Here is a 14572-nt window from a genome sequence, read left to right as displayed (position 1 = left end):
ACCCATCTTTCCAGTGACCAAGCTAGAGCCTGGACCTTGGTCTCTGTCGTCCAGAGTCTGAGTTCCTAGCAGTGGCCAGGGCACATTTAATTTCACTGCTGAGCACTGCTGAGGGAACTGTGGCATTCACCGGGAACTGTGCTTTCTTCTGGGAGCTTATTCTCCATAGAGCCAGGTCAGGATTTGCCTTCATAAAGCCTTTAGTTCAGGGATGGGTTGTGGGGGGTGGTTGGAGCCATGATGTCTTGATAGGGACCCCATGGGCTCTGCTCACCAGGATGAGGGTACAGGATGGGAAAGGAAAACAGAACTCAATAATACTGCCTTATAGAATCCAGACTGTGACATTTTTCAGTTTATAATCAATCACCCATGGACCATTACAACAGACGCATTTTCTTAAGGATTAAGCTATGTACAGCAATATCAGTTACAGAGACAGCTCATTGGATTTAGTCCTTTCCCAGTGCTTAGAGGTGATGCTTAATGATCCTGAGATCTAAAAGTGGCATTGTCTTCAGATTCTGGACACATCCAGATGTGATGCCACAGGAAGGATGCAGATGGAATCGAGGCCACACAATAGCAGCAACAGGGAGGATAAAAAGACCACACTTCTAAGGTCTTTATAAATAGGAGAGGATACATCTGCCTGGTGTCTTGAACACGTAACGTTCTGTCCACTGTCAATGTGATCAGACAGTCCCAGTGACTATCTCCGGCTTTCAGACTCAACTCTAGTGATGGCAGATCTGATGCCCCATCGGTCTGTATCTGGACTGTGTTTCAGACCATGCTATCCATAGACTCTTGCAGCAGGCATTTCTAGATATGAGCATTTTTAGAGGGAAGCAAGTAGGTAGCGTATAGCCTTGCTTTCATCTGAGCTGGTGGTGGATGGAGCAGAGGAAAAGGCTTCAGCAAACTGGAGATGGTACTGAGCTCTGGAAAACGACCCCAAAACATGGCTCTTCCAACTTTAAAGAGCACACCCATCATCAGTTCACTGTCATGCAAAGCAGTGCAACTGAGTACAGGCATTTGATGTACCTACTCTCCCTGGCTTCCTGGGAAGAAAGGAAGAACCCACCCGTTTTCCTGGGACTCTAAGAAAAACTCTCAACTGGTTAGCCTTTTCTTTCATTAGGAGTGCAGTATGTTTTCTGTCACAGAGCTACCTCCACTGCTAATGACGAAGCTCCGAGAGGTGGACATGACCAGCGCTGGGGACATCTCATCTGGGCTTTCCATTTCTGGCTGGTGGTCCCCCACCATGGGCCCTTGCAAGCCTGTTTCCTGAATGGTCATTTCTGAGTCCGCCTCTGCACACTGTAGGGGAAGCAGGGCCTGGTGTCGATTCAAGGTGTCATTGCTCTTCTGGGCCTCCAGGGAGTTCTGACGCATGGAGTTCCTGTGGTCCATGGCATTCTTCTGAGGCTCGTCAAAGCTCAGAGAGAAGGTGACTGTGCCACTGCCGAAGATGACCTTCTGTTTGCATCTCGGCTGCTGTGGCTGCTGCTGTGGTTGTGGCTGGAGAGTCAGGGGCTGCTGCTGTTCTTGCTGGGTCAGGGCCAGCGGTTGCTGTTGCTTCTGCCTCTCTGGCTGCGGGAACCGGTCTTCGCTATTGCTTTTGCTGCTGATGGAGGAGGAGGGAATGGAGCCAGTGGAGCCTCCGAGGCTGCTGGACCGCTTCCGGGAGATGTTGGGGCGGCGTAGAGTGGCGCGGGCTGCCACTTTGAAAGCATGCGCCGCGGTGCTGGAGCGCACCTCCTCGATGGTGTTCCGGGAAGGCTTGAAGAGGATGATGTAGACCTTGTTGAAGAAGATGCAGGCTAGCAAGCCAAAGCTGGCTGCCAGGATGGCGATCACCTCCACTGCAGAGACAAACTTGCCGTAGGTGCTGGCGTAGGCGGGAATGAAGGAGATCCAGACGATGAAGAAGATGAGCATGCTGAAGGTAATGAACTTGGCTTCGTTGAAGTTCTCTGGCAGCTTCCGGGACTTGAAAGCAAAGAAGAAGCAGATGGCAGCCAGCAGGCAGGTATAGCCAATCAGGGAGCCGAGCGCCATGAGTGAGCCCTCATGACACGTGATGAAGATGATTTCGTCTTCCAGCTCATGGTTGCGGTAGCTGGAGGGGGGTGCCGTGTAGAGCCAGATGATGCAGATTACAATCTGCATGAAGGTGCACAGGAAAACGAGCAGGAACTGCAGGTTGAGTCCCCACCACTTCCGGTGGAAGCTGGTGGGTATCTTGGCCTCAAATACCAGGAGGACACGATTGGTCTTCACCAAGATGCACGAGATACAGAGCACGAAGCTGATGCCGAAGGCGGGCTGTCGCAGGCGGCACGTCCAGTCCTGGGGCTCCCCAATGAAGAACAGGGAGCTGGAGAAGCAGCAGAGTAGTGAGAAGAGCAGGAGGTAGGACAGCTCTCGGTTGGTAGCCTTGACGATGGGCGTGTTTCGGAACTTGATGAAGACGCCCAGCACAAAGGCGGTTAGGAAAATGCCCAGCACTGCAAAGAGAGTGAGAGCGATTCCAAAGGGCTCGGTCCACGCCAGAAACTCAATCTCCTTGGCAATGCAGGATGTGTGGTTCTCATTGGACCAGAAGTCATCCGGGCACTTATCACAGGCACTCGCATCTGAAAATGACCAGTGCATATTCAGTTACTGCGTGGCACAGTCAATGTAAGTGTGCATGTGGAGGGTAGATGTGGTCCCTTCGTATTTTACTTATCGATATATTATTGCTATGTTTTACATCTATCAAGAATAAAGGGGTCTAATTGTGATTTTCTTTTAGAAGAAGTTGAGCCTGGGTTGGCGAAATGACGCAGTGGTAAAAGGCACTTGCTGCTCTCACAGAGAACTCCTGTTTGAGTCCAGTACTAGCATGGCAGCTCAGAGCCATCTGTAACTCCAGTTCTAGGAGATCTAATATTCTCTTCTACCACCTCTAGCTACCAGGTATTCGTTTGGTACACATACAGACATGCAAAACACTCACACACACATGAAGCAAACAACAAACAAACAAATGTATAAAAAGCTTGAGACCCAGGAAGAGAGAGAGAGAGAGAGAGAGAGAGAGAGAGAGAGAGAGAGAGAGAACATATAACACCAGGCATCGGCAGGCAATCTGTCACAGCCTTGACTCTGGAGCCCTGGAGATGGAGCAGATGGCACTTTGTCCACTTAGGGCCATGGAGCTTTAAGAAAAGAGACACACTATTGGGTGGCAGGGTTGGAGGCAGAGAAAAGACTGTTACAGGAATTTTTATAAACATCTGGAATATTTAAATGATACCTGATGAGGTTTTCTCTTTCATCTCCTGCCCAGCGGATGCAGTGCTTAAGCCTGCTCTCCCTAGACAGCTAGTGATTCTAAAAGCACCAGCTCTGTCCAGCTCCATGCTGTTGCCTGCAGCAAGTCTCTGCTTGTCTCACTGCTCCATGCACTCGCATGGCTCGCCCTAATGAAGTCCCTGCTGACAGTGGCTGCAGTTGCCTGCTGATGCCTCCAGCCTCACCTGCCTGTGACTCTCCATCGACATTCCCACACATACTCAAGCAGCAGGTCCGCCTCAAAGATCATCCTCCTCACGTCCGGATCAGTCACACACTGCCCTGCATTGCTTGGCGTGAGTTGGCAGGGGCAGTGGAGGGTTTCTTTCTACATATAGACACATGCAAGTTAGTTAGGATGTTGTGGCCAAACATCTGAGGACAGGCCAGAGAGAGAGAGAGAGAGAGAGAGAGAGAGAGAGAGAGAGAGAGAGAGAGAGAGCGCGAGGCTGGCTTCTGGTCCTGTTCCTTGTAAAAGTAAAAGGTGGTAAGGCCACATGTGGACAGACTTGGCTGTTTAGTTCAAACTCACATGCAAAGTCCTAGATTTCACTTGATCTCAGTAGCAACCTTATGAAATTTGTAAGGAAGTTATTAATACATAATTCATAAACATACCTGGTGCTTTTGTACTTGCTTCTACCAATTTTCAGAAGCCAGTTTGACTCCAAGATTTGTTGGGTGCCTATTGTGTGCCAGCTTTCAGGTCACGTTTCCATCAAGAATTGACATTTAATTTATAATTCTGTCAAGTAGTCAGGGACATAAATGACTGCATGCATAAGGATTATCTCTGTTATACATGTACTAATATTTATGCCTGGCATGCTCATTGCCTGATAGAGGACATTAGGATTACAAGGACCTGTACAGAAAATAGTTTCCAGGTAGGAGGGGAGATGAGTCACATCCCAATGACAGATAATTGCATGAATTAATGAAGACATATGATAAGCTGATCACACAGTAGCAGTGTGCTGGTGATGGGACAGCCAGTTTGTTTGGGCTCCGGTCATTTGAAAAGCAGACAAAGATGTAATTAGTGGGCATAAGAATTTCACCCATTTTTGGAATTTTTGGAATTTTGGAATTCCAAAACCTCCATTCTGCGGAGGTCATGACACATGTTGTAAGTGAGGTGAGGACTTGCCCGTTGTGGATGAGATTCTCTGTCACAGGAGACCTCCCCGTGGTGAAGTCATCCCACAGACCGGGAAACAGCAAAATAGTAGCAATTTGGAAATAAGATCAAGTTGACTCTTTGGTCATGTTATGAAAAGTGGTTCACAGTGCTCAACCGAAAGGCACTGCAAAGAGCACTGTAGTGGATCTCAGCCAGACTCCCAAGATGTTGTAGAGGATGCCTGGTCCTGAGGCTGCAGAGGCTGCAGAGGGGCTGGGGCTCCACATCTTGCTCTGTTCTAGCAGCCTCATTATGCTTTTGTTGTGGGAAACACCAGGACCAAAAACAACCTGGGGAGGAATGGTTTCCTTCCTTTAGGCTGCAGTCCATCATCGGGGAAAGCCAGGATAGGAACTTGAGGCAGGAACTGAAGCAGAGGCCATAGAGGGATGCTGCTTATTGGCTTGCTCCCCCTGGCTTGCTCAGCTTACTTTTTTTTATGCCACTCAAGCCTACCCTCCCAAGGGTGGCAGCAGCCATATTGGGCTAGGCATTCCTTCATCAATCATTAGGTCAAAACTGCTTCATGGACTTAAACACAAGTGGATCTGATGGGTCATTTATTTTTTCCAATTGAGGTTTTCTTTTTTTCCAGATGATACTAGCTGTGTCAAGTTGACAAAAAAAAAAAAAAAATTTAAGCAGTACATTAGCATACGGCCACCCAGAATATTCAGCATACCCTATGTCTTTTCTTAATAAGCATCTTCATTGAGTAATAAACTTCTGGTTATTAGTCAGGCTTTCAGATATGGGCAGGATATCTTGACCAGAGTCACAAGCATCTTCCTCTTTGTTAGGGGGCTCCCAAAGTAGAATCAACAGCCCTTTTGAGTTTTGTATGGGCTAGCCTGGTTATTTGAATGTCCTTGTTCTAAAGCACCCAGGTCTATTTTGGGCTCACATCCTTACATGGCTAATGGAAACTGAGGTGGATGGAAGATGCTATGAAAGATTGTCTCAGGCATGCTAGGCATTTAGCATCCCTGAACCCCAAGTGTCGAAGGACATCGTTACTTCTTGGTCATTGTAACAACCTAAATCTCAATATCCTTTCAACCTCAAACTTGAATCCCTAGACAAGTTAGGATGTCAACTTCAGTGCCATTTGAGAACCACTGACTTGAGAGATGTTTGCTTAAATATTTTGCTCTGGTTGGGGGAAGTTTATGCCTGAGAAACTTTATGACTAGCCAGGGAGTCAAAAGCGTGGTTAGTCATGAAGCTCAGCCTCCTGGGTTCCTCTCATCACTAAAACACTCTTATTTCATGGGAATCCTGGACACCCAGAGCTGGGGAGTTTAGGAAAAGACATTATCCTAAGGGCCCTTCATGAATCCCAAGGCCCTCCCAAGCCATCAGTCCCCTGTCTGTAGTGCTGACATGGGGTGTTTTGCTAGTACCTCTCTGGAGAACCCACTCCACAAGATCTTCTCCTCATTGATGAAGAGTCTTTCTCCCTTCTTGGCATACACGTTGTAGTACCCAACTTCCTTGAACACAATGGAGCCGTCCTCTGGGGAGAGGCGCCAGTTGATGATGGAATAGTTCCCCACCAGGTCACCGCACTCATCGAAGGTCACCTGCTCCCCCATGTTGTTGGTGAAGTTCAGGTGCCGTAGGTGCTTCAGGACCTGAAGAGGACAGAGATGAATGAATGGGAGCTGTGGACTAATACCTGCAGCTTTCTTGATTGTGTACAGTGACTATCTCATTCCAGCAAAGAAAGAAACGTGAAACTAAAGAAGAGGCCTTCCTTCACTTTTTCTTACAGTGCTTGATGTGTCTGTGGTAGCTCTGGTAAGCCATGCTTTATTTACTACTTACAATGTAAGTGGTGTAGGAAACACTTTTTTGAAGCTGGGGAGGAGAAAAGACTATATCTTCCCTGACCACATTTTCATCAAGTGAAAGCCTCTTTAGGTGCACCGTGACCTTTGGAACCATGACCATCAGGGTCAGGCCCTTCCTGGCATCTCATGAGTTGGGTGTTGGGGAAGGAGAGGAGGGAAGACTGAGAGTTCTTGATCTTTGCACCTTCTTTCCCTATGGCTTTGAGTCTCTAGAGATGTCTTGCTGCCAAAATTCAGTGTGGAGCAGAAGGAAGGAACAGAGACACTGTGGGTAGAGCCCCGGCCATCACTGTTGACAGTCATGACATATCCTTGAATTGATCTTAGGGGTCAACAGAGCCCTTGCTCATAAAAGCAACTGTAGTAATTGCTATTACACATGAGTCATTTGAAGTTTTAAATATTGTTTTACTGCCTTTGAGGCACGGTCCACAGTATTTTGTGTTATTTAATCACAAAATAGCATGAATGCCCCTTCCCCTTTTGTTTTGTTGTTGTTTGTTTGTTTGTTTGTTTGAGACAAGGTCTCACAGTATAGCTCTGGAACTCGCTTTGTAGATTGTGCTGGTCTTAAACTTAAAAGCTCCAACCCCACCTCTGCCTTCTGAGTGCAGGAATTAAAGGCATGTGCCACCACGCCTGGCTCCACTCCCCATTTTATTAATTGGGGAACTGAGGTACAGAAAATTGAAATACTTTGTCCTGAATTATAAGCCCATGCTTGTAAGTAAGCACCACACTCTGTTGCAGCTCCTGGTCTATGCTACTGAGGCGCCAAGTGAGAAGACAGGCCCAGTGGTGGAATACGACACACTCATTTCCACTGTACCTCAGGAGCCTCTGTCCCTTGCAGGTCCCACTTTCCTGCCTGAGGTGTGGTGAGGCCTAGTTGGGTTGGCTAAAGTGCCTCAGATTGAGCACTGAGTCTTCTGGTCTGTGGATTGGAGCACATCTAGAGGCAACATCCACTTTCATAGATTTTTTTTCTTTTGTTTTGGTGGGGGCATTCATATGGCTTTGCCACATGTCCCAGGCTGTCTTTGAAATCACAATCTCCCCTCCTCTGTCTTCTGAGTGTTGGGGTTACAGGCATGCCATACCATGCCCAGCTTTTAATTATTTTAAAAGTACTTTAAAAATTAGTATATCTAATGAGATACTGGGGGAAAGTTTAGTGTAAGTCCATATGGTCTTGACTTTACTGGACCATGCTGAAGCTCAAACAAACATCAGTTCTTCACAGATATCTGATGTGTGTCAAGCCTTGCTGGCCTGGCCAGAGCCCCAGGAGAACCTCACAGAGCTGATGCTGCTTCTTAACATACTCTTGCATTGATTGGATTTTAACATCTGCACCTGTTGTAAGGACAGAGAACAGGAATGGCCAGGATTTACTCATAAGAACTCAGAGACACGTTTGGAGGCAGAAGTCCATGGGGGAAACCTGCTCATCTTTAGGCGTGTTCCTGGCTGCTTCACCAGGCCTGCTTTTTACGGTCCACTCTCTTAGTGTCCTACTCCCGCTCTGGGTGTCCTGGCTTTTGTCCTAGGACCTTGCAGAATAGGGCCTGCTTCTTCTATACCAGCCAGTTCTACAACCAGACAGAACCATCCTCAAACCTGGTGAGGAATGAATCCCACCAAGGTATTGTATCTCTCATTTTCTTCTGAGAAATTTCTTCTTTCTTCCCCAGTGGTCATCAGTCTTTGTCTCCATCAACTTCGCCTTCATTTTTACTTACTTCTTAAATCAGTCTTGATTAGAGGGGGTCACATGTACCCTCCTTTAAGAGTGCACCTGCCTTTCCTACTTTCTCTTACAAAGGCATCTCTGTGTGCTCACATCCTTCTCACAGGAGCACACAGCTCCCCGCTCTTTAACAGTCTCCCGCCTGTGGCTCTCAGAGCTTCCTTCTTCTGACTCTGAGACCTCTGTGATGTGGCCATAGCTCCTCCCACTTCTGGCTGAGGATACATAGCTCCTCCCACTTCTAGCTGAAGATACATAGCTCCTCCCACTTCTGGCTGAAGATACATAGCTCCTCCCACTTCTAGCTGAAGCCCTCCCATGGCTCAGATAAACATGCTTCAAACTTCTCTAGGAAGCTTCCAGAAGCTTCTTGCCTTAGTCTTCTGTGCATGGAATCACTTTATCATGGAAGAGGCTACGGTTGCTACTGCCTTTTCCACTTGCCACACCTGCTCTGGCTTTGCCGTGGAAGGAGATTAGAACAGTAGAGAGGGAGGCGTGGAAGCCCATCTAGTGACATGTGTCAGCATCGATATCTGTGAATATAGCTTCACTGATGCCTCGCGGCCCTGTGGATTCCTTTTATGAACAATGAAACTGGACACTGAAGGCTAAGCAACTTGCAGAAGTCAGTTGGTAAAGGTTAGGGCTGGTACGTAAACACACCTTTCTGCTGCTCCACGCTGCCTCCAGTAGAACTGGCTCAGTGCCCAAGGTGAAGAGGTCACTACGATTTCCTTATTAAATGCATTTTTTAAAAAGCTCTACTCTTATTTGAAGAACCCTTCATGTGTGTATGTGGTTAATATTAGGTGCTGAGCTGACTGGATTGCAGATTACCTGCAAATCTGGTCAAATGGTATCTGGATGAGCAACCTAGTGTGCATCAGAAGGGACTAGCATGTGAGTCCAGTTAGCCTGGTGGGAAAGATCCACACCTAATGTCAGTGGACACCATGTAACCTTAGGATGATCATAGAAAACAAATACGGACGGTAAACTGGCCTCTCTCCCGAAGACTGAGGATACACTCGCCTTTTGTTGGATATCAGAAGTTCATGCTCGGGACCCCAGGGCTTCACCAACAGCTGCATTCCCAGGTTCTCAGGATTTCATCTTCCAGCTGAGAGTTGCACTATTGGCTTCTCTACTTGTGAGGTCTTCCAATGGAGCTATGCTACCAACATCCTGTGTCCCTAGCCTGTAGACTGAGGACTGCTCATCTTCCATAAATGCATACCTGTATATCCATAGCCCATTGCCTTGCTTCTCTGAGAACTCTGAATAATATTATATGTAATAGAGAAAGTAGAGCCATCAATTTCTTTCCTCTTGTGGCTCTTCACACATTGTACTGGCTGGCTTTGTGTGTCAACTTGACACAAGCTGGAGTTATCACAGAGAAAGGAGCCTCCCTTGAGGAAATGCCTTCATGAGATCCAGCTGTAAAGCATTTTCTCAATTAGTGATCAATGGGGGAAGAGGCATTGTGGATGGTGCCATCCCTGGGCTGGTAGTTCTGGGTTCTATAAGAAAGCAAGCTGAGCAAGCCAGGAAAAGCAAGCCAGTAAGTAACATCCCTCCATGGCCTCTGCACCAGCTCCTGCTTCCTGACCTGCTTGAGTTCCAGTCCTTACTTCCTTTGGTGATGAACAGTAATGTGGAAGTGTAAGCTGAATAAATCCTTTCCTCCTCAACTTGCTTCTTGGTCATGATGTTTGTGCAGGAATAGAAACCCTGACTAAGACACCCAGCAAGCAACAGATGACTTCTCTTCTCTCTTGTGTTCACTGCCCTCTACAGTGTCCAGGAGTGGGGAAAGATGGGGACAAGAGCTGGAATGCCATTATTTCATAACTAGCCAGTTACCTTCCACACAGACAGATAACACAAACAAACTAGCAAGCATCACTGGCTTCAGGTGTGTCACTGTTGGTTCTGGCTAGTGATTTAACCCATGTTCCTAACTTGGAAGAAGGATACATCCCAAAATCGTATCCTCAAAGTTTTCAAGTTTCCACTAAAGAACTCGTTATGCTGGATTTCTACACTAGGGGCTCAGCTGGATCTGACTGAAGCCTTCTGAGTTGTGGCTTTCTCATTTGCCCCACGATTGCCCTAAAATCCTGCCCCGCCCCACACATAGTTTTCTAGTATAGAACCCTTAGAATGCACCATGGAGTTTAAAGCCCAGATCCTGCTGACACCAGTATAAGAATAATGCCTGCCAAGCCTGAAATTAGTTTGAGATAACCAGGTACATTCTGCCAGGGATGAAACCACTATTCTCTTAACATTTTTTATTTTGTATGTATGGATGTTTTGCCTGCATCCATGTCTGTATACCATGTGCATGCTTTGTTCTTCCAGGAGGCCAGAAGAGGACACCTGATCTCTTGGAACTGGAGCTACAGACTATTGAGAGCTACTATGTATGTGCCGGGAATCAAACCCAGGTCCTCTGGAACAGAGCAGCCAGTGCCACCACACCCAGCTTGTGCATATGCACATGTCTGTACATGTGCCAGAGCCCAAAAAGGACATCTGGTTTCAGTAGGAGGAAAGATCTCCTATTGAACTGGAACTAGGCTGTTGGCCAGCCAGCCCCAGTAATACTCTAGATCTGCTTCAGCTCTGGAGTTATGGCGTATGGGCTGCATAGGTCAAACTCAGGTCCTGATGCCTGCATATCAACTGTGCTTATCCTCTGTGCTATTTCTCCAGCCCCTTGCCGTACTCTCAATGTCTGTATCACAATATCCCCCCCATTCCTGTCCTTTGCTTTACTGATAATGCAGAAGCAGGTTTCAGACAAAATTTATAAAGCTGTGCTGTCTCTGACTGAGACAAAGGAAGGGGACCCTCCTCCTTTTCCTGGGGCACAGTTCAAGTGTCAGTCATTGTTAGAGCAGTGGGTTTTTTTTTTAATGTATGCAAACATTTTTTTTTTATTTTTGGTTAGTATATAATAACAATTATCCTCTCATTGACAACATAAAGAGGTGGGAAGATATTATCCAACAGGAATTGCTGTCTCGTCATTGTTTTTTATTTTATTTTTGGTGTTGTAAGGTGCCAATGCCTCACTTTCATTCAGATATATATTATAGCTTTCTGTAGAATAAACAATAACAAAGCCTAAACAAAGTAGCAAAGGAGAAAGAATTACAGTCAATGGACTGAATCACCCATAAGACCTCATTACTCAATCTATTTAAGAGACCTATTAATTGTAATCAAAATTACAGTGTTTTCCTTTGATTCTGTTAGGTAGAACTGAGTGCTTAAACTTGATCTGATGGTCACTATGAGTCCTTCTCCAGGAAGGTTGAACAATTTGATGAAAGCCACTGCATGTGATTTTTGTCTCCTGAGCACAAATGTATAGAGTAAATAAACGATGGGACATATTTCCCCAGTCAAATTCACACTGTGTGGTATATATAAGTGTATTTTAATTTTTATTTTAGATTTAGAAACAAACGTATTGAATGATGTCTAAATTTTCGTAGCTATGAGTGTGGTGGTTTGGAGAGTTATGGCCCCTATAGACTCATGTGTTTGAATTCTTGGCTTTCATAATAGTGCGTGGCACTATTAGTAGGTGTGTCCTTAGTGGAGTACATATGGCCTTGTTGGAAGAAGCGTGTCATTGTGAGGATGGGTTTTGAGGTCTCCTATGTAGAGCACTGTTAAGATCATTTAAAGTCACTGTCAGTGTCAATGATAAGTTCTGACTATAAGCACTCCTTCTGCTGTTCATATTCCTATGAAGAAACAAGGGAGTGGGGACTGGACAATTCTCCCTGCCTCCAGCTATGAGAATCTCCTCTACAAAGCTGGCTGCCTTGGGCAAAAAGACGATCAGTCAAGCAGTCAACAGAGCCACTCTTACACCAACAGCAGCTACTGGGACCACCCCACGGATGCTCTGTGGAAGTGACACTATAATCCAAAGGCTTGCTTTGGCGTCTGGAGCCCAGTGCTGGCTTGACTACTTGAACAGCATAACTGAGACTTTCTCTGTGATTTTACTTCCCCATACCAAAGTCAGAGATCTTCTCCTGGAGGCCTGGCTGCAGGGGGATTGCTGCGACTGGTGTAAAAGGGACCGTGCCAGAACTAGTGTAGACACAAGCCTCTATGTGCACAGAGGGTCTGCGATGATCAATGTGGACACTGCTTTTCCAGCTGTTCAGGTCTCTTCAGCTCTCTTGGTAGAGTGGCTGGCAAGCTGAGTTACTGGGGAAGCAAGGGGTGGCTGCCTCTTAGAAGGAAGGGGTCTCAGGGGACTACAGGCCTTCATGTGGTAGAGGCAGAGCTCTGGGAGCTTCAGCAGAAGAGACGTAACAATGGCTGTGACTGTGACCCTGACAGAGGTAAGAGCAGGAGCAGCTCCAAGGGCCAAGGATCTAAGGACACCCTAGGTCTGGGAACTATATTTTTGGGCTTTGTCAAAGTCAGAGGAATCCTGACATTTTAAGGTAATGCAAGGGCTGTAACACTCTTGTAGGGCTGAGACCCATCACCCAAGGCTTGCTTGAGAGCTATTAACAACAGAGGGCACCACCTGATGCAGCTCCTGACTATCTGGCACTATCTCTGGCTGCCTTCACATACCTATGGGTATAGAAACTGCCAAAGACCAGTCCCGTATTTCTCATCTACCCACACATAATAGATGCTCAGGAAATAGTAGTCCATAATGATCTCTACCATGTAGAATACCAGAACCACAGCAGCTGACTGGGAACATGGCCACTTCTCTGAGAACACACACCTCTCCCTCATCTATCAATACACAGTCATATCATCCATGAAAGTTCTGTTTTCTTTTAGTATATATCTGCAGCCAAGTCTCTTCCTTGATTTATTTGTTTATTTCACAAGTAGGAACAGAAAAGCTGTTTTGAGGATGAGATATAATAGAATTTGATACAGATAAAGAGATGTTGGTTATACCCTAACATGGACAGTCACACCCACATTCGGCTTCCCCCACACCATACTTTCTCCCTGTAGAAAGTGTGTGTGTGAATCGGGCTGTGAGGACAAATCCCTGAGTTCAACATTGCACTAGTGTCTTCCCTAGGAACCCATCTATGGGCCAGCAGCCTCTCAGGATCTAAAAGATGTGTATGCAGAGGGACCTTTTGACTACACAGCTCTTTCAGGGGTAGCAGTGTCCATGACAGGGCACAGGTCATCTAGACATGGCCTTTCTTACTGGGTAACTATCTGACTTTGGTAAGTAACTTTAGTCACCTCGGGTTTTTGTCCCCATCCACAAGATAAAAGAGTGCTGGAGACTACTGTTTATTGAACATTTATTTGGTGTAGACACCACCCTCACCTCTCTGAATATATTAACTGATTATCGACTTATAACAAACTTGTAAGTCTCATGGTGCCTGTTTCTCAGGCTGGAAAAGTGGGGCACAGGGCATTAAGTGGCTGCCTAAGGTCAGAAAAATATTAGCGGGCAGCTGAGAATGGTGCAGTCTAGAGGGATAGTCTTTATCAATTTACATGAGCCAATCTACATTACCAGCTGCTCGTGTGTAGAAGTCAGAGTAGACAGGTCATTGGGCTGCCTGTCTCTAGTTCAACAACTTAACTAGTATGAAACTTAGGCTGAGAAGAAAGTTTAAAAATGGGATGGTGGGAGCCTGGAGAAATGGCTCAATGGTTAAGAACACTTATTATTCTTGGAGAGAACCTGGGTTCAATTCCCAGCACCCACATGGTGGCTCACAACCATCCTTTATCCCAGGAAGTTTAATGCCCTTTTCCAGCCTCCTTGAGCACCAGGGATGGATGTACGTAGACAACCATGCAGACAAAACACTCATTCACATAAAATAAAAACAAATCTTTAAAAATAAGGTAAAATAAAAGTGGGATGGAGGATTATGGGAGGCCATAGTTGGAAAAGAAGTTTGAAGTGAATGACATCCTGCTTTTCAAATGTGGTTTATTCTTTTCTATCTTTAAGATTTAAAAATCCTAATCCTCCTTGATGAGAAATACTTTGCATAAGTACACCCACATAAGTAAACTGAATTTTATCGAAACACCCCTTCGTTACTCTCACTGCCTTCACCCTACAAGGCTTCCTGATGCTGCTCTCCAGCTGTGGTGGTTTGAAGAGGAATGGCCACAATAGACCATGTGTTTGAATGCGTGGCCCACGGCGAATGGCACTATTAGGAGGTGTGGCTTTGTTGGGGAAGGTGTGACCTTATTCCAGGAAGTATGTCATTGTAGGGGTGGGGCTTTGAGGTCTCTACGCTCAAGCTCCACCCAGTGTGGGACACAGTCTTATTCTGCTGCCTTTGCATCTGCTTAGAACTCTAAGCCCTGTCTCCAGCACCATGTCTGCCTGCATGTTGCCATGCTTCTTGCCATGATGATAATGAACTGAACCTCTGAAAC

The 14572-nt window shown here is 46.3% G+C and overlaps 1 protein-coding gene across 1 annotated transcript in view; it reads right to left on the bottom strand.

Moving 5' to 3' along the window:
- Positions 1-342: 342 nt before the first annotated feature.
- The window catches only part of LOC117702176 (extracellular calcium-sensing receptor-like), a 28185-nt gene continuing 13955 nt past the window's right edge, over positions 343-14572 (bottom strand). The window contains exons 4-5 of the mRNA XM_076928187.1: positions 5901-6168; positions 343-2648 (exon numbers count right to left, since the gene is read on the bottom strand). Of these exons, the coding sequence (XP_076784302.1) occupies positions 1144-2648; positions 5901-6168 (1773 nt within the window). The 3' untranslated portion in view covers positions 343-1143. The remainder of the gene's footprint in view (positions 2649-5900; positions 6169-14572) is intronic.

This window comes from Arvicanthis niloticus, unplaced genomic scaffold (genome assembly GCF_011762505.2).
Source record: "Arvicanthis niloticus isolate mArvNil1 unplaced genomic scaffold, mArvNil1.pat.X pat_scaffold_533_arrow_ctg1, whole genome shotgun sequence".
NCBI lineage: Eukaryota > Metazoa > Chordata > Mammalia > Rodentia > Muridae > Arvicanthis > Arvicanthis niloticus.
Note: the sequence above shows the minus strand (reverse complement) of the source record. Positions and strands in the feature narration are given on the sequence as shown.